This window comes from Daktulosphaira vitifoliae, unplaced genomic scaffold (assembly GCF_025091365.1).
Source record: "Daktulosphaira vitifoliae isolate Bord-2020 unplaced genomic scaffold, ASM2509136v1 Scaffold_2, whole genome shotgun sequence".
NCBI classification, from domain to species: domain Eukaryota; kingdom Metazoa; phylum Arthropoda; class Insecta; order Hemiptera; family Phylloxeridae; genus Daktulosphaira; species Daktulosphaira vitifoliae.
This window is the reverse complement of record NW_026099573.1, coordinates 23,508,188-23,533,848: the sequence shown is the minus strand read 5'-3', so window position 1 is coordinate 23,533,848 and position 25,661 is coordinate 23,508,188. Positions and strand designations below refer to the sequence as shown.

Sequence of the window (25,661 nt, the reverse complement as noted above, 5' to 3'; positions counted from 1 at the left end):
AAAAAAAAAAAAAAAAAAAACACACATCTTAGTAAAACCAATACCTTCTCAGCTTCGCATCGAAGCTAAAACATATCTTAGTAAAACCAATACCTTCTTAGCTTCACATTGAAGCTAAAATATATATAATTCACTGTGTCATTATTAAACTTTGTGTGTGCTTCTTCTCCTGTTATAATTGCCGGATAATCTTTCAGTGTTTTCTTCCTAGTTTTAAATACTTTTATGTGCGGATCCGGAAACTTCACCAATGGACTCTTAATATATATAAATTTCTTATTAACCCTTTTTCGAAAATTTATAATTATTTTAACCTAATCTTTCATTGAGAAGCCCTTAAAATCCAGTATAATTATGAAAAAATAATTATTTATAAAATGTCACAAATTATTTAAATTTAATTATTTTAATATTCATTGTTTTTGAAGATCAAAATGGTTAGCATTAATTTCAAATAATCCTTAAAAAGTTGTGTTTAATAATAAATGAAATATAATTTTGCTGGACTTATTTGATTGTATTTATTAAAACATATGCCTTATAGAGTTGTTATTCAATATAAATATTTTAATGCTAATTAATATTTAAAATATAAAAAATCGTTAAAAAATATATAAATAGACTCATATTTGTCAAATATACAAGGTGATCGAAATCTGGTAAGACACTTATTTTCTCAGAAACTATTGAGAATTTGAAATTTTTGTGAAAAGAAAAATTATTAAGTTTATAAAACTCTACAATAATATGAAGTTAAATAATTTTTTTATCCCTTCAGGAATAAAAATGTTTATTTATATTTTTTTTAAATGGAAACCACTATTTTTGATTTGATAATATGATAAAAAAAAAAATTACAAACAATTTTGTTCTTATAATTTTTTTTATCCGAACAACCGTTTACGTTCTATAATTGTTTAAAGATTTTGACTTCCAGAAAAAATATTGTCATTTATTACGTTTCATAATATCGGTGGCAGTGTAACCAGTATTTTTGTTAGATTCTTTAGTTTTACAAAACCATAGACTTAGCTATTAAGAATACATCGAAAACCCAGTTTGAATCTATTATTGTTATCACTCATTTAGTGTATAGTAAATTTTATAGCTAATTTACCTGTCATAACTTGATCAATAAAATTTGGTTTATGCAACAGCAAATAAAAATAATGACTTCTGTATTTAATAAAAAAAATAACAATAGAAATTTGGCCTAAAATCACTTAACTTTAACAAGCTGTAACGGAAGAACGGTTAATCGGATAAAAAAAATTATAAGAACAAAATTGTTTGTAATTTTTTTTCTATCACATTATAAAGTTAAAAATAAGGGTTCCCATTTAAGAAAATTATAAATAAGGTCAAACAATGATTGGTCAAATTGAGTACTTTATATAAAATATTCAGAATTAAATGTGTTGTTTAAACTAAAATAAATTTATTCATTTTATTCATTTTTCATATAAAATACTTATAAAAATTAAAAAAAAAAAAGTACATATATTTCTTATTGCCCTGAATGATGGAAATCCCCCAAAAATTTACAATTTTTAAAATCGGTAAATTTCAATTTTTTTCAAAAAATTGCCATAATTTAATAAAAAATGAATAAATAAAAATAATTATTTTTATATTGAAACTTTAAGAAATTCCCTTATTTGATATGATATTTTTTAAAATCTGACGCTTTACCTGCCTACAAGGAGGGATTCAAATTAACAATTATTTTACAAAACTCACATTTTTCTACTTAAATTTTAAAATGTCGTCGACTATTTGTGATATTTTGATACATTGTTCATCAAGATAGGTCCAGTCAGAGCTGAGATTAAGCGTTTACAGACACACAAAAAAATATAATAAAAAAATACATCATAGTAAAATTAATACCTTCTCAGTTTTGTATCGAAACTAAAAGTTAAATTCCTTAAATTATAAAGCTGAAGCTAATTATAAAAATCGAATTTCAATTAACTCAATTCAAGAAAACATCGGCATTCATTTATGTAAAACCTACTATATTATTAGGGACTGTGTAACGCGTGTTTCTCAATATGTATCCATATGAAATCCAGAATTTAAATTTGGTAAAGAATTAACATTATACATATTAGCTGCCTTAGAAGCATAGGCTTTTAACATTTTTTAAAGTATATTATCATAGTTATACAATTATATTAATAATACTTATTTAGCTGTTTATTTTATATTGTGTTTGATTTTAATATAAAAAGTTAAATTGTCAAAATATAAATTGATATCAACGGTAGCATCCCCAAATAAAGTGTGATAACATGATAAGATAACAGTTATTGATAAAATTTATCACTATAATTGTAACTGATATTTTATAAAATTGTATATGACAACTATGACTTATAATTCAGCAATTGGCCTTCAAAAATTTACGTTTTAAATGTAAACACTATTTTGCAACAATAATAGTTGTTTTTTAATAAGTATTTTAGTACACATTTCAATGTTATTAAGTTATCTTAGGTGCTAGTAAAAATAATTTATATTTTTTTTATTTATTTAATTTAAGTGTTAGTTTTTCAAATTTAATTAGAAATGTCTAAGATGACTTGTATGATTTTCAGAAGACTTGTTCACTCAAATACGTGTACCAAAAATAAGTATGATTTTATTTGTAGTAATTTACGTAATATATTTAATCAGCTAAAGTAAATCTACAAATGTAAAAAGTTGCATTATGTGAAACATGGAAATCAATAACACAATATGTACTAAAATTTGTGACCTACGATTTTCGTAGATAACTTTGATTAAATCATTCCTTAAGAAAACTATACAGGATTTTATTATTTTTCATATTTTAGGAATTTAAATTTTAAAGATTTTCTAGCTAATGAATTATAATCAACAGTGATTAACCAATTTTGAAATTAACATTAATCAATTGTTTAGGTTTAGATCAACATTTAATAAATATTAGAATGTTTTAAGTATAAAAGGTATAAAGTATATAAGTATAAATATAAGGTGCTTCCTTTTATGCTAGCCATTCAATTTTACTTTAAATAATAACTTTATTTATTTATTTTTTGCTTTTGTTAATTACATATATATATATATATTTTTTGTTATAAAATAATTTTTATATTCATCCCTTATATCTTATTGAGGTGTTAACTTCAATATTTTTTTATGGAAACATACATTTTTAACTAGCTTATAAAATAGAAAATGAGTGATTGATTACATAATTGGACAAGTATTTCCAAAGTTATTAATATTTTTTACCTAGGAAGATTGATACGAAGACTTATACCCACTTTATAAATTGAAATGTTTAAAACTGAATGAGTTATTGTCTTAAAATGTTATCAACCCATCACAACCAAGCTCTTATTAGTAATGAATAATAAAAAATATGCTTTTCACATTGTTTAAAAAGACAATTATTATTACAATAAAAATTTGAACAAAATGGTAATTATAATCATAGTCAGTTAAGTGTGAAGCATTCTGTATAAGTCTAAACATTTTTATACATCATTATATATTTATTTTTGCCTTCTCAGATTATGTTATGTATAGTTTTTTGAATCCAATTTTTATGAGAAAACATTAATTTTTGATATTTTTAATCATGGTGTTAGTTTAAATGTTTTAAATTCTACTTAAAATATTTAAATTTAATTCTTGTAAAAATTCAAATGTAATTCTTTTATCAGTGGATTATTTTTCAATTATTGTCTGTTTGGAGGAATTACTTAGGAAATCAATTTTTTTTTTATTTATATATTTTATTTTAAAATAAGTATTATATTTTTTTCAGAATATGGCAAATAGCTGTTAATGGAAATGAAAAACAGTATAATTTACTTATTTATAATAATACTCTATTAAAATTATTCATGTGCAACTGTGCTATTCAAAAGCGCACAATTTTTAGTTTATTATTACCATATAATAGAAAAAGTGACAGAAAAATTTACCGGGATCGAAAACTTATTGGGTAAATTAGCTTAAATATATAAACTTAAATTAATTTTTCCATGTGTTAAATAATGGTAACAATACTTTGATGATAAAACTAAATAACTAATTCAATATGGATACTCATTATGAATTTATTGGTCTAAGTGTACCCATACACTCAGATCTTGCTTACTTCTTTAATAGTTAATAATAAAACCAACTTAAAATTATATTATATACTATAATTATATATTATATAATAAATTTATATTCTAAAAATTAATTTCTAGGTACTCACCGGAACAAATTTTTGATGTAATTCAAGATACAGAAAATTATAAAAGATTTTTACCATTTTGTCGCCAATCAATAGTTAAAATAAGAAAAGATAATTATGTAAAAACATTTTTGGAAATAGGTTTTCCTCCAATCATTGAAAATTATATGTCACATGTTACATTTCAACGTCCTCATGTGATTAGAGCTGAGTGTCATGAAGGAAATTTATTTAATCATTTAGTTACCCAATGGAATTGTAATCCTGGATTAAATAATAAGTCCAATACTTGTGTTATAAATTTTTTTGTTTCCTATGAATTTAAATCACAATTACACTCAAAGTTAACTAATATGTTTTTTAATGAGCTTGTAAAACAAATGGAACAAGCTTTTTTTGATGAAGCTGCAAAACGCTATGGCCAACCTACTATAAAGGCGCAACAACTAAAACTATTACCATTTAGTGAACATTAACTATTTATTTCACTATTTTAGATAGAGAAGTTTTATGTATAGTCATTTTATAAAATATGTTAATTAACTCTTTATTATTGTTATGTTTATTCATTTTAGTGTTAGTTTACAATCTGTCTTTCATATGTGTGAATCAAAAGTTTTAATTTACAATGAAATATGTAAATATTTAATCATAGTTATGCTTCTTAAAATTAAAAAAAACTGTATAGTGTGTTATGAAATTCAAAATGAAAAGCTTGTGTGCACAGATCATAATTGTGTTTAATTTAATTTATTGATGATATTACACAACTTGAGAAAATTTGGGTTATAAATATTTATACATTTTTTTGTTTTAGTCTCTGTTAGATTTTTTAATGTTGATTTCGAATATGTCCTAAGTTTTTCTCTATCATCAATATTGTAGATACATTTTGAGTATTTATAATACTACGGGTTTTTAAATAAAATAATTTTGAAAATTAGTTGACCTTTACCTTTCCTTTGTTGAAGGAAGAAGGTGATGGAGTCAAGGTTTAAGTGCAGTGGCATGCCCAGGGGGGAGGTTAGGGGTCATATCCCTCCCCATTGCGTTTTTTTCTAGCATCGAGTACCTAACAGCAATAATTGAAATTATTGCTGTTCGGAAATTATATTATTATAAAGTTGCAATTATTACATTGTATATTTGTATAACAACATTACATCATTATTATTTAAAGAGCTTGAGGATTCACCCATGTTTGCAGTTGATTGCTGACGTTTCGGACTCAATGCAGAGTCCATCGTCGGAGCGATAGTTACTACTCGGTGGCTGAAACTATACTGACGGCTTATCTTGTTATCAGTTTGTTTTTATACGTTGGTTGTTGAACATATCAGTTGTTTACCGTATTGGTTGTTTATCATATCTGTTTATGACTCATGTTGTTTACGGTATCTTGTTTTTGATTATTGTTGTTGTTTTTGACATTCTTGGCATTTTGGTCTTCCTTTTCTGTACCGACAGTTTTCCATTACATTGATAGTAACTTTTTCTTGTATTGAACTGTTTTCAGTGTTGTTAGTTGATTTTCTTTTTGTCTGGTGTATGATGGGTAACCAAGTTTTGCTTATTTTCCATCCGTCTTCTCTGTTTAAGTTCTCTGGACATTTTTCGATTTCTATTGCCTCTTTGTACATTCGTTTGCCAAAATGAGTTTCTTTGTTTAGTATTTACTAAAAGGAAGACCAAAATGCCAAGAATGTCAAAAACAACAACAATAATCAAAAACAAAGTCGTCAACAAAAACAAGATACCGTAAACAACATGAGTCATAAACAGATATGATAAACAACCGATACGGTAAACAACTGATATGATCAACAACCAACGTATAAAAACAAACTGATAACAAGATAAGCCGCCAGTATAGTTTCAGCCACTGAGTAGTAACTATCGCTCCGATGATGGACTGTGCAATGAGTCCGAAACGTCAGCAATCAACTGCAACACATGGGTAAATCCTCAAGCTTTTCAAATAATATGACAATCCATGAAAGTTTCAACACATTCATAACATTACATCATATCATACAAAAGACAAAATATTAATAAATATTTTAATGAGGCTTGACCTCTGAAGCTCCCCTTATTAATATTTTTCTAATTCTTTCACCCCCATTAAATGTATTTGGTTGTATTAATACCTATTAGTTATGACATCCCTCCCCATTTAAAATTCCTGGGCACACCACTGTTTAAGTGTGTTTATTTTTAAATGAAAAATAAAGGGATGTAGTTGAATGTGATATGAGATCGGCTGATGTGAGCGTAGATGATGTGGAAGATCGTATCAAGTGGAAGTTTCGGATAAGGTTGGCTGATCCCAAGTAGTTGGGGAGGAAAATAAAGTTGATACTTACCCCGTAAATGGAATAAGAATATGATTTTTTTTTCATTTTGTTTTAATTTTAATTTATAAAATTAATTTGTCAAATGTAGTGAGTTAAAAATAACTTATTGTGATTAATTGTTAATTCATTAATATCAATAATGCCACGAGTTTTGACGGTTATCGATGATAGGTGGTATTGAGTCATCTCATGTGTCTACCCAGAGTGGTAAGGTGGCTATACGTATGAACCTCCAACCTAGCTCCTGAAATAGACACATCAAAGATATAACTCTGTCAAGTAACTCTGTACAAACATTATCGATTTATTAAATTTACTTGGTATATTTCTTATTATTGATGATCACTTGATTTTCCTATATGTCTACTTAATCTATGTACTCATAAAATTAATTTATAAACCTTATATATTTTTGGTGAAATTATTAGTTTTCTACCTTGATATTTTCTCAGACACTTTTAAATAAATAGATATTGTATTCTTGTACAAATATAATTGTAGAGATGGCGGATTACTTCTCGCATATATTTCGTTATGAAAGTGTGGACTAATTGAACGTAGTGAGTGCCTCTGTGAATATTTGTCCCAGAATGCTCATTATTTTGGGCTTTTTATATTAAATTTGATCGTATTTCAAAGGCAAGAAGTGATCATCGACGCTATCATTATTTCTTTATTAATCGAAATTTATTACATTTTCGTCAATAATGATCTCTATATTATAAAAGACTATTATATCTAACATAATATTTTAGACATAATTTATTACCCTATAATAAATATATTTTTTTTTTTATATAGATGCATGACATCATTACTTTCTATTTGGTATATTTTTTTTTTATATATGACCTATTACCTGCCCACAGGAGGGTATTTAAAATGACAACTTTTTCACAAAAAATTAAAGTGTTCCGGAAATACTGACACTTTTATATATATCTTAAATTAATTAAAGCTTATGTAATATACTTTATTATGGCAAAAAAAAATTATCAGACTTTATTTTGTCTACACGGTGAAAACAGACATCACAGTGAATGATTAAAATTACGATTTTAGTATAAAATTACAATATTAAATATCAATTTCATACTATATTTAGTTGCTATAATAAATATTTATTTATATATTACACTTATAATTTATAAAACTTAAAGTCAGGATATAAATAAGGAAATAGGAAATCATGGTGCTTTTGGAATAATCAACCAATTTTTTTTAAATTAAACATTTTCAACAGATTTGCATCGAAGCGTTTTTTATGATAGTGATTTTAATCACTGTCAGATATCTTCTATACTTGACCGAACTATGATACGTCCCCACTGTGGCGCGACTCCACTGTGCTGGTTTTTTTTTTAATATTGTAGTACATTTAAAAATCCATATTTTGGCTTTAAACAGAGCTGTTAAACAAAGCGAAAGACATTTAAGATTAATCAATTTAATTTTAAATCTATGTGAATTCATGTAAATTTTATTTAAAATCACGTATTTTATTCTTATTGTATTATATTTATAGATTCAAAAAAAGCGATGAATAGGAAAAAAGTATAATATATTATCCTAAATTAACAGCTATAAAAAAAACCTTGAGGCTCTTTTTATAGCAGTTATTCTGACATACACTATGAAAAGAATTTCTATGATAGTGTATGCATAAACGTGCTCACATTTATGTTCAACGACTGACATCATTCTAATAGTTTAAACATGTAATTAATGAATTTGTTAAATAAATCGCGAATTCGTTGAACAGGACTGCAAAAAGATTTTAGATGACGTGCTAGTCTTTTTGGATCGGTGACAGTCACTACCGCCACTGACACTGAATTTATCGTAAAAAACTAAAATAAAGTATAACGCCTATGTATCTGATAAAACGTTAAAGTCACATTGCATGATATTGTTAAAAAAATAAAATTAAAGAGAAAAATAGTAACAATAATAATCGTATGGTAGAGTATGATGCGCAATGTTGAAAACGATTGAACCTCGTACTTTTGAATTTTATGTATGTCATTGTGATTGTTCTATAATGATTAAAACTTAAACATTATAATACTATGTATATAGATAGATGAGTATAAAACTTGATGTGAGTGGTGCACTAAAGTCGAAAGTTGTGCTGTCGCGGGCTGGAGTCGCGTGTCTTGTGCGCCGCACGCAATTTAGTTGTGAATAGTGATTTTGTAGCGTCTTTTAAAGTATTAAAAAACTAGGGCAAGCTACAATGAAAGCTGACATAATGATTACTAGTTGTCATCGTTTCGTCTTTTTGTCAAAATAAAAATTTTGTTCAAGGACAATTGACAGTAGTTCATGCCGACAATGCACTTAAGGAGACATCATGCGACCGATCAAATTAACTTTTAAGGTAAACTATTCATAGCCTGGATAGAACGCATTTTGCAGTTTTCTTTACACATTCTCTGTTTCTAAATCATTAAATGTTTTGTAAAAACGTTATTCAAATTTTAATTATAATTCATAAATTATTTCTTATTTAAACATTTTGATTATACGATGGGTTAAATGTTGGAGTGGTCTTGTTTATCAAACTCAAAAATATTTAATTTGAAAGTTAATTATACTTAAAAGTAAAGCGTATCAATGAACATCGTTGTTTAAGGTAATAATAAGCAATAACTTAAATGAGAGTTAAGCTACAAATTTTTATTTTAACATAATATTATAGCCTAATAGCAAAATTTTAGATAATAATTATTTTTTTTTACAAATAATTAATTTTAACATTTTAAAATTTATCAATAACAGCAATTTTTAGCTTCGATGCGAAGCGGAGAAGGTATTAATTTTACTATGATGTGTTTTTTTTTTTTTTTTTTTTTTTTTTTTGTCTGTTGCCACTTTTTCTCAGCTCTCACTGGACCGATTTCTTTCAAAAATACGTCAAAAGATCACAAATCGTATCTAGTTGAAGACATTACCCTTAAAAATTGAAAAAAATTCCCTCGTTCCCCGCAAATGGGGGAAATATCCAAAAAAATTACAAATTTAAAAATCGCTAATTTTCGAAATTTTTTCACTTTTTTTTCTTAAAACTTCCATAACTTTTTGAAAAATCAACAAATCAACATAATTTTTTTTTATACTAAAACCTTAGATATTTACCTTTCATTTGATATCATTTTTTTGAAAATCTATCACTTAACCTGCTCATTGGGGGGGATTTAAAATGGCAACTTTTTTACAAAAATTAATTTTTTCAACTTAATTTTTGAAAATGTTCCGGAAAGACTGCGTCCTTTAAACATATATCAAATTAAAGCTTATTTTATGTACTACAAAATGAAAAAAAAAAATTTGTCCCGACACTTTTTTTTCTACATTTAAACGGCTGCCGTAGTTAAAAAAACACTATTTTTGTGTTAAAATTTTCGATTTTCGATTTTAAATTTTCAACTTAAAAATGCTATAACTTTTTGAAAAATGTATATATCAGCACAAATTTTTTTTTTCTAAATACATTATAAGTACATCTTTCATTTGACATACTTTTTATTAAAATTGGACAATTTCCCCTTATATAGGGGGCGTTCAAAACTTAAAATATTGTAAAAAACATAGATCTTTTTCAACTGAACTTTTGAAAATGTTCCGGAAATACTGCGTCCTTTAAACATATATCAAATCAAAGGTTATGTTATATACTATCAAATGAAAAAAAAAAATTTGTCCCGACATCTTATCTTCTATGTGCAAATGGCTGTCGAAAATTTAAAAAAAAATGTAATGTTTGCGATAAAAATTACATTTTATCGGGATGTTTTTTGTACTTAAAACTGCCATAACTTTTTCAAAAATGAACAAATAAAAATAATATTTTTTTGTATTGAAACCTTAGATATTTCCCTTTCATTTGATATAATTTTTTTTGAAAATCTAACACTTATTCTGCTCACTGGGAGGATTTAAAATAGTAACTTTTTTACAAAAAATAACTTTTTCAACTTAATTTTTGAAAATGTTCCGGAAATACTGCGTCCTTTAAACATATATAAAATTAAAGCTTATTTTATGTACTACAAAATGAAAAAAAAAAATTTGTCCCGACGATCTATCTTCTATACGCAAATGGCTACCATATTGAAAAATATACTATTTTTGTATGATAATTATGGGTTTTGTATTTTATTTTAATAGAAGTTGATGTTGCTTTTGCAATTATCCATCAATTTTTTAAAATTAAACACTATCTACAGATTTGCATCGAAGCGTTTCTTATGATAGTGATTTTAATCACTGTCAGATTAAATCTATACTGGACCCTACTATGCAATGTCTCCACTATGCCGCGACCTCACTGTGCTACCGTTTTTAAGTAATGAAAATGCAAAAATTTTTTAAAATATAATTTTTAATAAATATTTTAAACACGCATTTTAATAAATTAAATTAATCTATTACTACAACTTTTGAATATGAATTACTTCAAAAAAATTATTTTTGGAATTTTAGATAAATTTGTTTAATATTTAAGACGATTTGTGGATAATAAAATCCCAAAAACGAAGGTCGCTTAGTACGTACAATTATTTCTATTGCGTTTTATTATGTATAAAACTATTTTTATGTTATACCTTTTATAGCAAAGAGGTTTTAAGATTAGGACATTACGTCTTTAGACAAGTCATTATATTAATAAAAACTAAATCATAATTACCTAGACCTCTTATTTCAAACATTAATATAAAATAAATTAATGTTATAAATAGATTTGTCCCGACTTTTATAATTCTCTAAAAGTTAATAAAAAATGACTTAACTATATATAGTTATAATTGAAATTAATCTTTTAAAGGTAAAGTTTTTAATTTAGGTTTCTTAAAAAAATTAAGTATTTTATTTTAAAACGTAAGCTTATCACAAAAATTGGAAGTTTTAACAATTTACGAATTAAAAATCTTTTGAAGTCATAATACACTTATTAACTATTTTATGTATATTTTTTTTTAGAACTGGGGCATTCATTAAACGTTTAGCGGTATATCAGATCAAAAGAAATGGATATAATTCAAAAAAATTTTGGATTGATGGCCGAAAAAATTGATAGGATGCGAATTTTAAGAGTTAGTAGATAAGATAAAATTATTCATTTCAAGTATTTCTATTTTACTATTAACTATAGACTGTAACTCAATTAGACTATATATGCAGTGTGATCAATCAAAGATAAGACATTCAATTTCTTGAAAAATAATGAGGTTTAAATTTCTGTAAAACAAAAAATTGTTTTATTCAAAAAATTCTAAATATGTAGTTAATCATTTTTTTTTTCATTCATTCTGGGTTAAAAAATCTAAACTTTAATTTTTTGTAAAGGGGATCCCTATTTCTGTTTATTATAATATGATAAAAAATGTCAAACAGTTTTTTTCTTATGATATTTTTAACGGTTTTTAAATTTTTATATTACCATTTTCTAATATCTATAAGTTTAACTAGTTTTTACTAATTTACGGTTTTATAGTAACAGACGAGTTGGTCACCAATACAACTACTTTTTCAGTCTACCAACTGAAGAATGATTACACTCAGAGACTAGCCAGCTCATATAATAACTATTGGCATTGACTAAAAGATCAACAATCCAATCTTAACTTTGGCTGAGCACACAAATAATAACAATAATGGAATTTAAAAAAAGATAATAATAATGAGTCTTTAGAACGATTATAAACAGTTTTATTTTAAATATAAAATCGTAACACACAGATACAAGATTTTAAGATAATATCAAACACACAATTTTAATAACAACAATATAAATATAAAAAATAGCACTTAAGTTTACCAAAGACGGAAACGATTATGGTCAAACCGTCAATCCTCCATTTATTAATTGATTCCCTCATATTTATAACATCTGATTTCCTACTAATTTATCTGCATTATTTGCTAATTCTTTTATTTTTTACAATGTTTTTTAACGTTAACACGATTATAATAAAATATTTTAAGTTTTATACAATTATTATAAGTTGTTTTTAAAATAGTTTTTTTTAGATTTTTTCACTTGTCTTTAAAACACTGTTTGATTAGGTACTTATTTATAGTTTCGTTCACTTCCTCATAAAAGTTTCTCCTTGTTGTTTCTTTTTAAGCTCTAATCTATTTTTTCTTTGATATTAGATTTTTTGAGTTTTTAAAACTTAATCTTGTTTCCATAATGACAGGATTATGATCTGAGTTCACATCTATCGTATAGATTTTATATTGTTTAATCTGGTTTCTGTATCTTTTTTTTTAATAATATGTAATCAAATTAATATCTGTTATCCTTCCGGGCTAATCCCAGTATATCATCTGCGTTTAGATTGTGCTAACTTAGTGTTGATAACTATCATACTAATCTTCTTACAAAATTTTATTAGCCTTTCACCTTTATGGTTATGTTTTTCCAGACCGAATTTTCTTATTACATCGCATTTAGATTCCTATCTTACAATGACGTCATAGTCTCCTAGTATGATTAAATTTTTTTTTCTTTGCCATCTCTGATATTACTGATTTATGTTGGATAATTACTTATATCGCATCATCCTTGTGGCTAGACGTAGGCATGCATACTTGAGTTATATATATTACCGATTTTTTAACCATATTTTAATAGCTATTATTCTTTTATTATATTATACAATAGTATTGATCTTATAACTAGCTCTTTGTTTAATATTATCCCTAGTCCTGCGATTTTACATCATCTCCTTGTCAAGCCTATCTTAATTAATTTATTCTCAAAATATAGAGTTTGAGTCGTAACCTTTCCAAATATTTTTGAGTTTTTTACAAACTCTCAATGATCTATATTTCATGTTGCTATTCTGTTATTCCTTACTTTTGAAAAGTTGTATTGTCAGTTTAAAACTAAAAATATTTAAAAAAAATGTATTTTAAAATAAAAAATATTTTACTCAAATGCTATAAAAATTACTAAAAAATCACGGTAACAAAAATAAAAAATATTTCAATGTAACAACTAAACACATACTGACACCCCAAACGAATAATACTCCCTTTTATGATATTTTGACCTAATGACCTTATCATTAAGTGATTTTATCACCTAGTCAGTTATCACACTTCACCATTTTTCAGAAGTTTAACAATGAATTTTTCAGTGGGCTAAAATCCCAAGTAATAAAAATGATTTTATTCTTAAAAAATGTTATCGCTTCCTTTATATTAAGTTCATTGTAATNTTTAGTGGGCTAAAATCCCAAGTAATAAAAATGATTTTATTCTTAAAAAATGTTATCGCTTCCTTTATATTAAGTTCATTGTAATTATATACGTTTATAATTAGTTTTATGGTTTTAATGGAGNATTATATATTTAATGGAGTGATTATGTGTCAATAAATGTTCAGCCACTAGAGATTTATCAACTTAATGATTTTTAACGTTTCCTAAGTGTTCTTTGAACCTGACCCCTACTTTTTTTTTTATCTACTTTACATTTATTACAACTTACACATTGTATTTTATAAATGCTCGATTACCACCTTCTTCTACTTTATTTTTAGGGTTACCTAATAAATCCCTTAAATTATTGCTTTTAGAAGTTATTTAAGTTTTACCAAAATTCATAATGATTCTAGCTAATCCGTTCAAAATAACCGAATAATATAAAATAGGTGACGTTATTACTTTTTGTTCTCCCATGCTGATAAGTGTATATGCTGCATTCCCTTTTAGTCTCGATGCGAAGCTGAGAAGGTATTATTTTTACTATGATGTGTTTTTTTTTTTGTGTCTGTTACCACTTTTCTATGCTCTCACCAAACCGATTTCTTTCGAAGATTCGTCAAAAGATCACAAATTGTATCTAGTCGAAGATATAAAATAGCAAATCATGTAGCTTTTGGAATAATCCACCAATTGTTTTTAATTATCTAAATATTTGCATCGAAGTGTTTTTTATGAGAGTGATTTTAATCACTGTAAGATATCATTATACTTGATCCAACTACGCCACGTCACCACTGTGCTGTGACCCCCCCGTGCTGGGTTGTTTTATTCCACTTTTGTGTCCAAACTTATTTTGAAACTAAGTATTTATGATATCTATTACATCTAACGAATTCACTTATAACCTCCAGTTATTTATTAACATCTATTTTATTTATCAGAGTATTAACTAATCTGTAAGCCATATTATTGAAAGCTATCATTTTGTGTTGCTAACTGTGATTTGGAATGTACCTGAACGTGTTTATGTTTTTCCGATAAATTTCCAAACTTAGTGTTCCCTACTCTTTAATTAATAAATCCAAAAAAGTGTTTTATTGTTTATTGCTGCAAAATTATCATGTGTGATATTTTTCATTGCTGTACCCTAAATTTACTTATAAAATTTATTTTGAAATTGAAAAACTTTTTGACCCATACTTCTGTAATATTTAATCTATGATTGTTTTGCAACAACTTCCATGTTTCTCTATCACTAGTCTTCCTCTTCAATTCTTGATATGAATTACATCCTAGATCTTCTATTATCTGATTTATAGTTTGCAATCTTGGTCTTCCTCTATAATTTTTTCCATCGATTATTCCTTTTAAGATTAATAATAGCAACCCATCGTGTCTTAAAATATGATATATTAATTAATTTAGCCTTTTCTATGTGCTCCATATTAATGTCCTCTCAGCTACCCACTCTAAAACTTCTTCATTAGTAATTCTGTCAGTGCAACTTATCTTTTCCATCGTCCTGTAGCACCACTTTTCGAATGTCTCTATTCTTTTAATTCATCTCTTGCAATAGTCCATGTTTCGCATCCATATAACATGATGCTCCAGATGTTTATTTTTAGTAGATTCTTTCTAGTAATAAGGTTAATGTTTTTTGAAGTAAAAAGATTTCTTTTCTTATTAAATGTCACCTTAGCTTGGAATATTCTCTTTATAATTTCCTTTTTGCATCTCCCATCTAGACTTTTAGTGCTACTCAAATATATGACATTTTCTACATGTTCTACAGTTTCATCGTCCTTTAATTTTATTCTTGTTCTTATTTTATTGTTTCTACTACATACTAGGACTTTCGTCTTCTTTGCGTTTTTTTTCATATGCCAATCTTTTTCCATCACCTATTACAATGTTCCTAAAATCTTTTTTAGATCTTTTTCATTCTACGTTATTATTGCAATATCATCCACGAATCTCAGCATGTCTATTCTGTGATCATTTACCTATATTCCTAGCTGTGTCCTCTCTCTTATAATATCTATGGCCTCTTGAATGTAAGTATTAAATATTAATGCCTACATATGTTTGGTTAAATTAATAAACTCATATATTTTATACTGTTCTATGTTTTTTCCTTTAGCCGGCCTTTAAAAAAATCCATTGTTATTTTTATTGGTATGCTTGTACATAAGGCTACAACATCAAAAGAATTAATCTATCATTATTTGAATAGTATAACCAGATAACTTTTGAACTAAGTCAATATTATTTTTAACTGAAAAAATATTGAATTTTTGAATAGATCAAAATACTCTAACTAAGTGTTTAGCCAAATTGTAAGTTAGGACATTAATATTCAAAACAATAGGTCACATATTACTTACCGGGTAATATACTTTTGGCAAATTTTGCTGTTTAAATATTATAGGATTGAAATTTTAAAACATAACGTTTCTTTAACTATTAATAACATTTGTAACCTTCTTATAATTTTATTTAATAAATTCATTTTGAAGGTTTCCTAGGCACCTTCTTGAATCATTTTTAAACTATATTAAAATAATTTTCTTTTTTTAAATTTACTATGGAATTCCCTTCATCCGGTTTTAAATACAAGCAGTTTTATTTTTTATGTCTTGCATAAGTTGTGAATGTTTATCATTTCTTCCCATACCCGCTTTTACTTAAATAGACTACTTTTACTTACAATATAATTGTTTTCGTAAAAATTTAACACTCTCCTCTTGCTAAGTATTGATTATTAAAATCAACACTTTTAACTCTTTTTCGTCTGAAATTCTTTACCTCAATCAATATTTCATCAATATCCTCAGGAGAAAAAAAAACCAGCACAGGGGGATCGCGGCACAGTGGTGACTTGGCATAGTTGGATTAAGTATAATGATATATGACAGTGATTAAAATCACTATAAAAAAAAAACGCTTCGATGCAAATCTTTAGATAGTGTTTAATTTTAAAAAATTGGTGGATTATTCCAAAAGCTTCATGATCTGCTAGTTCCTTATTAATATCCTAATTAAAATAAAGTATGTCGAATAAAAAAGGGATTATTAAAAAATATTATTTCTTATAAAAAAATTATGTTGGTCCATACACTTTTCAATATGTTATAGCATTATAAAGTTAAAAATGTAAAAATAAAATCGAGAATTTTCACACAATAATAGCATTTGGTAGACATTTTCACCGTGACGACAAAATTAAGTCCGAAATTATTTTTTTCATAATAAAGTTTATTACATTAGCTTTAATTTAAGATATATATAAAAGTGTCAGACTTTCCGGAACACTTTCAAAAATTAAGTTGAAAAAGTTGTCATTTTAAATTCCCCCTGTGGGCAGGTAAAGGGTCATATTTATAAAAAATAATATACCAAATGATAGATAAAGATATCATGCATCTATAAAAAAAAATTATATTAAATTGATCATTTTTAAAAAAGTTATGGCAGTTTTATGTAAAAGAAAACAAAAAAAGTTCGAAAAAATAAATTTTTTGTGAAAGAGTTGTCATTTTAAATCCCCCCCTGTAGGCAGGTAAAGGGTCAGATATAAAAAAAAAAAATATACCAAATGATAGGTAAAGACATCATGCATCTATAAAAAAAAGAGTTATATTGATCCATACATTTTTCAAAAAGCTATAGCATTATAAAGTTAAAAATATAAAAAAGAATTTTTTTACAAAAATCGTATTTTTTTTATTAACTTTGATATCTATTTTCACCATAAAAATAAAATAAAGTCCGAAATTTTTGTTTTCCATTATAAAGTATATTACATAAGCTTTAATTTAAGATATATATAAAAGTGTCAGACTTTCCGGAACACTTTCAAAAGTTTAGTTGAAAAAATTCTACTTTATATATGCATTTTTTAGATTTAAACCCCCCTCGTATATAGGGAAATGATCCGATTTAAAAAAACAGTATGTCAAATAAGAGATGTATATAAATACTACTTCTCATGAAAAAATCGTATTGATCCATACATTTTTCAAAAAGTTATAGCATATTAAAGTTAAAAATGGAAAATACAAAATCGAAAATTTTCACACAAAAATAGCATTCGGTAGCCATTTTCACCATGAAGATAAGATAAAGTCCGAAATTTTTTTTTTTCTCATAAAAAAGTATATTACATTAACTTTAATTTAAGATATATATAAAAGTGTCAGACTTTCCGGAACATTTTCAAAATTTATGTTAAAAAAATTAATTTTTTATTGCACTCCGTTACATCTTTTTAGTCGCCTTTTATAATAAGAAAGAATACTGTGGTATAATTCTAGCCCAAAACCACAGGAGTTTTAGCAATCTTCTTTTTACCTAAATACCAAATTAATTTTTTTATGAGTTTCCCTTAATTACAAGGGTTGGATGAAAATATTGAAATCAAATTATTGAAAAATTATGTTTACTTGAAATTTTCATTTAAATGTTACCTATATTCTATGATATGGTACTGTGTTTCCCTTGGCCGCACATCACGTTTTAAACCTACATGGAAGTATATTGGGATCTGATTCATAAATGCACGGTAGTCTAGTGGTAAGGTTTGTTTCAATGACTTTTTATTTCCACGATTTTTAGTACACTTTCGATAATCAGCCATTAAACACCCACAGATTAATTTGGTTTTGGGTTAATAATGTATCGGTGTCTAGAGGATCCAGATATACTGAATCTCCAAAAATCCGCTACTGATTTAAATTATAATGGTAATAGTTTTCGCTAAAAGTAATTTAATAAAATTAAATTGTTATAACATAAAAAAATGTTTTTCTTGTTAATACTATATATTTCCTACAAAGCTTAATAAACACTTGCGCTAAAATAATATAAATTTACTTAATTCCGATTTACAGGAACGATGTGATAACTATGTAAAAATGATCAAGTTAACATTAGATGAAACAATTCAAGAGCAAAATTCATTGTTAGAAGGTTCAGCTATGCATCAAAGGTTGAAGTATTTGGATGTAATGGATTTAAAACCTACCTTGTCGCTACATAAATCTTATAATACTGTAGATAAATATTATCCTTCCAATTCTGATTGCATCAACAATTATTTAGTACTTGACGGTCCATTAGGGATGATAAAACGAAACAAAGCTATTGATTGTAAACCAAAACCGCTATTACAGTCGTCAAATAACTGTTACAATAACGTTTATAATGATAATTATAAGTTACGAGCACGAGAATATATAGATCCCTCGTATCAAGGTTTTATCTATTCACATTATGAGCCCAAAAAGTATGATCCTATTTTGGACTATCGTTTTTCAAAAATAGAAGATCACATTCAAGATGCTTATTATTTTCCAACCTCAAAAATCAGTACCCAGTATCCATGGCAATCTGTAAAACGATTTTACAATCAGGAACCTGTTGAACGATATATTGAAGAAGAAAATCCTTGTATGTATCAGCGCTCTAGGAAACCAACAAAAGCCGTCAGACAAGAACCTATTTATCCGGAAATAAACTACGGGTACTCGAATAGACATTATTTTGGCAAAAATCTAATTAAATCAACTAAACCCAATTATAACCACTGCACTAAATATTATTCACTGAATAATATAGGTCTTGATTATGACGACAATTATTATCCCAATGGATTAGAAGATTTTTATCAATATCAATCTAAACAAAATATAAAGCGACCCATATCACCAATTTACAGCAGGCCATCAAATAATTATTTACCAAATTCAGACGGTTTATTGGAGAAAACTATTAAAGATTATGTGTCGGGCTTGCGTAGTAGCTGGGTACCTAAATATGATTCTCAGAGGTATGTAATTGGTAGTGAAATTGCTGAAGTAAACCCTTCTAGAAGTACAGGTAATCCAGAAATACGTCAAAGATATTCGGATGAAAATAAAGAATGTTGGCCTAAGTTTAATGGTGAAGATGTACTAAAAATTAAATCTGCTCCATCGACATTAGAAAAACAAGTAAAAAATGAATTAGATGACATCAATATAAATAACAGTAGTAGAAGACTAACTTCTATTAACGTTAAAACTAATAAACTTACAATGCCGCCCAAGAAGATAAGTTTTGATTTAGATTGTCAAACCAGAAATGAACAACCTTTACGTAAAGCAAGTCTTGTTAATTCCTATCACAGCACTATTAAAAATGATCAGAAATTCAGTATTACTTCTAATGAACAGGCAGAAAATTCACAAGATAATTTTTGTCAGCTATCAACTACAGATAATATAAAAATAACACATGAAAGTAATAATAACACCCTACCAAACACTTTAATAAATAACGAATCGGAAAATTTACAAACACCAAGTTTATTTTCTTCTGATACGATATCAAAAAAAGAAAATGAGAGTCCTATTCAAGGTAAAGAAAATTATGAAAAACTTAATCTTAGTTCAGAGAACTGGTATGAAAATAAGTGTTCAGAAAATGATCAATGTAGAAAATTATCAAAAGATTTTAGTGATGATGGTATTACTAAAAATTTTGAACAGCCCGAAAAGATATTAGAAATTGTCAGCAATTTGCAAGGTAGTAATCCAATAGAAAAATCTGTAATTTATCGAAATGATTCGGTTGAATATGACAAATCTATTACTCCTGTTTTTGATAATGATATTGAAGATAAACTCGAAGATAGACAAATTAGTAAACAAAATTCACAAGATAGTAATTATCTTTTAAATGATGGAAATGATTGGAAATTAAACAATGAACAAAATTTCGTTGATCACACTATTAGAGATCCAGAAGATTCTACTGAACAAGTAAGTATTGAGTATAGTTCGACCTCAAATAATAAAGTACGTGACAATTATGATGATCAAACAAATTACTATCAGCCAAATGTTAACGAACATGGAATAATACCAGAAATAGACCTTAATACATTGACACAAGAACAAAATATTAGTGCTTATCCAACAATAGAAGAAAACAATGACAGAAAATATGAAGAGAAAACTGAAGATCTATATTATGATTACCGAAATCAACCAGACGATGAACATATTCAACCTATGAATCAAGAATATATTGATCAAGTTCCATACAATTCAAATAACTACTACTATCATGAAAATAGTACTAATAATGAAAAAAATAGTTCCTATGAACAATCTAAATATACAGACAATGAGGGACACCAACAAGATAATTATTACTACAACAACTATCCATTGGGACAAAACAACGAGCAATATTACTATCAACCTGATTCCCAAAATGATCAAGATAAGGAGCAAGATCCACAAACACAAAATGAGTATTATGATTATGAAGGATATATGAGAGCTGAACAAGATCAACAATATAAACCAGTTCAACAGGTCAACAATTATAATTTGAGTTATGATGACTACTATTATCAAAATGACCAAACAGAATATAGATCTCAGAATCAAGAAGAACCTTATACTTCAAATAGTTACGACGAACAAAATCCAAGAAATAGCAACTACCATGACGATTATTATTATCAAAATCAAAATGACTACAGAAATTATGTAAAGACTGACCCGGTTAATGATGAACTTACGGTTAATTATAATCAACCGGATCAAGGTTGTCCAGAAAAAGATAACAGTAAAATAGCCGAAAAAGTATACAACGATCGTTCTACTGACGACTATATGCATCAAATACAAAATTTAGAAGAAGATAATGAAAATTACAACGAATCAGACGTTATTGAACAATAAAAAAAACACTAGAATTTTTAACAAATATCTTGGCGTTGAAAATATTTCAACCCATTGACTTAAGTTACAAAATTATAAAACTACATTTCTTATAAAGCTTATTTTTATTAAATTTTTAATTAACTTTTAATTTATTCAAAGTGTTGACTTTTATTAACACCTAGAATAAAAATTACATATTAAATTTTAATTTTTTAATATTGCATACTATTTAATTTATTCATGATTTCATTTTTTAAGATATATATAATATATATCTTAAAAAATAAAAATATTGTACAAATTTAATGCAAAATACATTAAAAAAATGATTATTATTAAAAATCAATTAGAAAATAGATTATGTAAAAACCAAAAGAAGTAAAATGGATTATCACCAACTAAGCAAAATGTTAATAAAAATATATTTTTTTTAATAAAAATGTTAAATTTTTTTAACAACAATATAAATGTTCCAAAAAATCTTAACTATTTCTGTCTAAAATTAACTAAAAATTGTAACACATTTATGCATTAAAAAAAATCTATAAAAGGAATAAATAAATATTAAAGTAAATAAAATAAAATTTGTGTAAAATCGCTTAAATTCTGATTTTATAAAAAAGTAAAAGAATTAAAATATTACATTTTAATTATAGTTGAACAAAAATTTATTAGAATAACCTGATGTAAAAGTGTACACTTTTTTTATCGTTTATAACTCGTAGTATATGATAGTTATAAGCAATTTTTATTGTTTTTAGCTAGATTAACTATCAAAAAATAAAAATTAAGAATTAATAGTGAGATTTGAACATTATTTAGTGAGTGATGAACTGAAATAAAATGAAAAACAAAAACGTATTCTTATCCTATTTATGGGGTATAAGTCCATCAACTAATTTTCAAAAATGTATGCGAAAATCAAATTATGCCTTTACTCGATTTAATTAATAAATATATGCTTAAAAATAGTCTTATAAAAGTGTTTTGTAAACTTAAAATAGTATTCTTAAAGAGTGAAATTTTATTATATAATAGAACAAGAAAAAAATGCTATTCTGGGAAAATTACTTAGTGTGCTCCGATTTTCAAAATTTTTTTTTCCAACGAAAGCACTCGGTCACGAGAGTCCAGGAATATTATTGGCCATGGTCGGAAAATTTTTGCTGGTCGCTCATGAACGTTTTAAAATATCGATCGTTTTCGAAAAAAACGTTTACTGACGCCAGCGTTTTACGACTTGAGGTTTGAAATTTTTACGAGACCCGCTCAATGATATTTTTGAGATAAAAAAAATTAATTCAATTAGTTCTTTTTTCACCATTCTATGAGCTTTTCTTTAAGGTCCACGCGCAATTATATATTGTGACCCATAATTTGTAGAAAATCAATTATTATCTCAATTAAAATTTTTAATCAATTAATTTGTTATATATATTAATGTTGTCACATAATAATTGATTGGGTTAGATCATTAACCATCATTTTGTTTTGATATTATATTTGTTATTTATATAATTATGTTTATTTTCTTAAGTGTACAGATAATTTCCGTCGATTTCTTTTAAATATGTTTATAATACAAAATTTGTTGTTATATTTAATCAAGTTTATTGTTATATATATGTATCTTTAATTTGAACTTTGACTTTATAGTAAGCTTACTGTTCAAATGTATATTTTTCGCTTTGAACTTTTTTTTATGCTCACACAGAGTTTATTGGGATTTTGAATTTGCGCATAGCTCTATTTTTGAAAATTTTATTAAGGAATGTTATTTGTTATATATAAATTTCAGGATGGTTACATTAGTATATAAGTTTGTACATACATTATCAGAATAGTACAGTATTAATAATCTTATTTATTTCATATATGATTTATTAACTTACTGTAAAAATTAGGATCCATAAAAATTTAATTTTTATATAGTCATATAGGAATTTAACATGTCGAATTTGTTAGTAATTATTCTATAATATTAATACAATTATTATAATTATTATAATTAGAATATTAATAATTATTGTAAGAAATATGGACTATATTATAGTTAAGGCGTATAACATCAAAATGTCTTTAGTCACAAAAGTTAAATTTTACATTAAAATCAATCTCAGCTTTTGTGGGATACCGCTATCTACTAATACAGATTGTACTAAAAAGAGTAAAAGTACTTTCAAGGGTTAAGTTAATTTAGCATTTAATACATCAATTGATGAATAATTCAAGCCGTTGTAAATTAACTAATTTATGACTCAAGCTATTCCAGCGCTAGCGCTTCATTTTAACCTAGTTAGGTCTTTTCCTTATTTGTTGAAACAAATAAAAGTTCTTTAAATAATTTTTCAAAGATGGAAAACTTTCGTTGTCTCAGAGTGCCAAATTATTTAATACATCAATGAGTATCTGAATTAAAAGCATTACGTATATAAGTTAATCTCTTTAGATTCCAATACAAAGATAGCTGTGCTGCTATCTTTGAAAAAAAAAATAACTAAAATGTTTTGAATACGCATAGTACTATTTGTAGTTAGCTTACCAGGTAGGGGTACTTGGAATTGTTTTAAGTCCCACTTTTTCCCCACTCTACATTGCAAGTTATTCTAAAGTATTCACTCGCTAATCACTGTCAATTTATGATTTCGCGCAGCTGTGCCTGTCTAATGCAAACCGATAAAACAAAAATAAAGTAATATCAAAACACATTTATATAATAACGATGTAATTAAATAATTTAATAAATTGATAAAAATTTGAATTCAGAATAAAGTTATTCGGGTATTTTCTAAAAAGTTGTCATCTACATTGAACAATTTTTGTTTATTATAAAGTATATAAAAAGATAGAAGCACATCGAACGTGTAATAGTGTTTTGCTTTTATACTATTATGTATGTATACGATTTTAATTCGAATTATGCGCCATTTATATCAAATTGAAGGAAATTTTGAGTTGATATATATTTAAGTGCTTAAGATTTATATTATTTTTCAGGATCCCAGATAAATGTTAAATATCTGCATTGAATGTGAATAAAATTCATGTATTAGAAGAATTTTAATGATTTATGGGCCGTTTTTCATAATTAACAATAATATTATTGTTTCTACGCACTCATAACGAATTGGAATAATGAAATTGTATAAAAACTAAATGATTAAATACACCCGTTAAATAATATAGTATAGGTGGGTTAAAGCTCTATTTTTTTGCACAGTCAAATGTTGATTTAATCAATGGAACTACTAAAAATATGGCAACGGGTAGAATAATACACAAAGTATTAGTGTTTTGTTTACTTCCTGCAACTTGTTAAAATTTATTCAGTACATCATAAGCGATTGCAATTATTTTGTATATTTATAATTATTTGCTTTAATTTATAATGGATTCAAATCAAAAACGTGCACATTTACTACTGATTCTGACGAAAGAAATGAATATGATAATAATTTAGTAAATGTGTAGTGTATAAGTTAGATACACTATTTGTATATCTAATTCCTAAATATCAAAAGCTAATTAAATTAGCTATTTATTTAAAAATGTTTGGTAAACTAATACTTAATTTAAGTAAATAAAAGTATATCCCCATTATAAAAAGTTTTCGTAGTTACAAAAATTTTAAAATAATGTTAATGTCATTTGATAATAATACAATGACAATAACACTATATTATAGTTAAAATTATTTATTGTTACTATATATTGCTATTTGTGGCACGATCCATAGATCTTACAATAAAGGCAATTTCAAGTTTGAAAATCAAGAGATTTTTAAATAAAACATTCATTTATCAAATACAATTTTATCTAAATACAAATAAGGAAAAGTAGATTTTGCTTTAAATTCTGTTAAAACATAAAAGCAATGAAGTTACTTTTTTAACAAAATGTAGTGTATTATATATGACTTAATATAGATAAGCTACATTGGTTAAATTGGAAAAGATATACTAGACTTCTCTTTTTGCAAAGGAGTATTTTAATATATGTTTTTTAATAAATATTATTACCCAATGACTTAAAAATTAGATAACTATAAAATATTTTGTATTTATTCATGAACGTCTTGCAAAAAATGGACATAATTTTAAATTAAACTTTTTGTAAATATTAAAGCATTCTGTATATTTTTTGTGATTGTTGA

The 25,661-nt window shown here is 25.8% G+C and overlaps 2 protein-coding genes across 6 annotated transcripts; both read left to right on the top strand.

The window, feature by feature from the left end:
• Positions 1-2,425: 2,425 nt before the first annotated feature.
• LOC126898985 (coenzyme Q-binding protein COQ10 homolog B, mitochondrial) lies at positions 2,426-4,877 on the top strand. 2 transcript variants are annotated; one of them, XM_050673433.1, is made up of 4 exons: positions 2,465-2,499; positions 2,601-2,636; positions 3,803-3,982; positions 4,236-4,877. In XM_050673433.1, the coding sequence occupies exons 1-4, from the start codon at positions 2,480-2,482 to the stop codon at positions 4,696-4,698; spliced, it is 699 nt and encodes a 232-aa protein (XP_050529390.1). In that variant the 5' UTR covers positions 2,465-2,479; the 3' UTR covers positions 4,699-4,877. The 2 variants fall into 2 exon arrangements, with proteins under 2 accessions (XP_050529389.1, XP_050529390.1); XM_050673432.1 differs by having other exon boundaries at positions 2,426-2,636.
• A 1,279-nt stretch (positions 4,878-6,156) lies between these two features.
• Positions 6,157-21,726, top strand: LOC126898970 (uncharacterized protein PF3D7_1120600-like). 4 transcript variants are annotated; one of them, XM_050673406.1, is made up of 3 exons: positions 6,157-6,179; positions 11,560-11,672; positions 18,683-21,726. In XM_050673406.1, the coding sequence occupies exons 2-3, from the start codon at positions 11,607-11,609 to the stop codon at positions 21,524-21,526; spliced, it is 2,910 nt and encodes a 969-aa protein (XP_050529363.1). In that variant the 5' UTR covers positions 6,157-6,179; positions 11,560-11,606; the 3' UTR covers positions 21,527-21,726. The 4 variants fall into 4 exon arrangements, with proteins under 4 accessions (XP_050529363.1, XP_050529362.1, XP_050529361.1 ...); XM_050673405.1 differs by lacking the exon at positions 6,157-6,179 and adding an exon at positions 8,607-8,956; XM_050673404.1 differs by lacking the exon at positions 6,157-6,179 and adding an exon at positions 8,966-9,211.
• Positions 21,727-25,661: the final 3,935 nt, after the last annotated feature.

Bases quoted from the DNA above. Each gene is read 5' to 3' on its own strand.
- LOC126898985 (XM_050673432.1), top strand. From the start codon at position 2,572: ATGTCTAAGATGACTTGTATGATTTTCAGAAGACTTGTTCACTCAAAT. The intron at 2,637-3,802 runs GTATGATTTTAT...TATTTTTTTCAG, and splicing joins AATACGTGTACCAAAAATAA to AATATGGCAAATAGCTGTTA. The intron at 3,983-4,235 runs GTAAATTAGCTT...ATTAATTTCTAG, and splicing joins CGGGATCGAAAACTTATTGG to GTACTCACCGGAACAAATTT.
- LOC126898970 (XM_050673406.1), top strand. From the start codon at position 11,607: ATGGATATAATTCAAAAAAATTTTGGATTGATGGCCGAAAAAATTGAT. The intron at 11,673-18,682 runs GTTAGTAGATAA...TCCGATTTACAG, and splicing joins ATAGGATGCGAATTTTAAGA to GAACGATGTGATAACTATGT.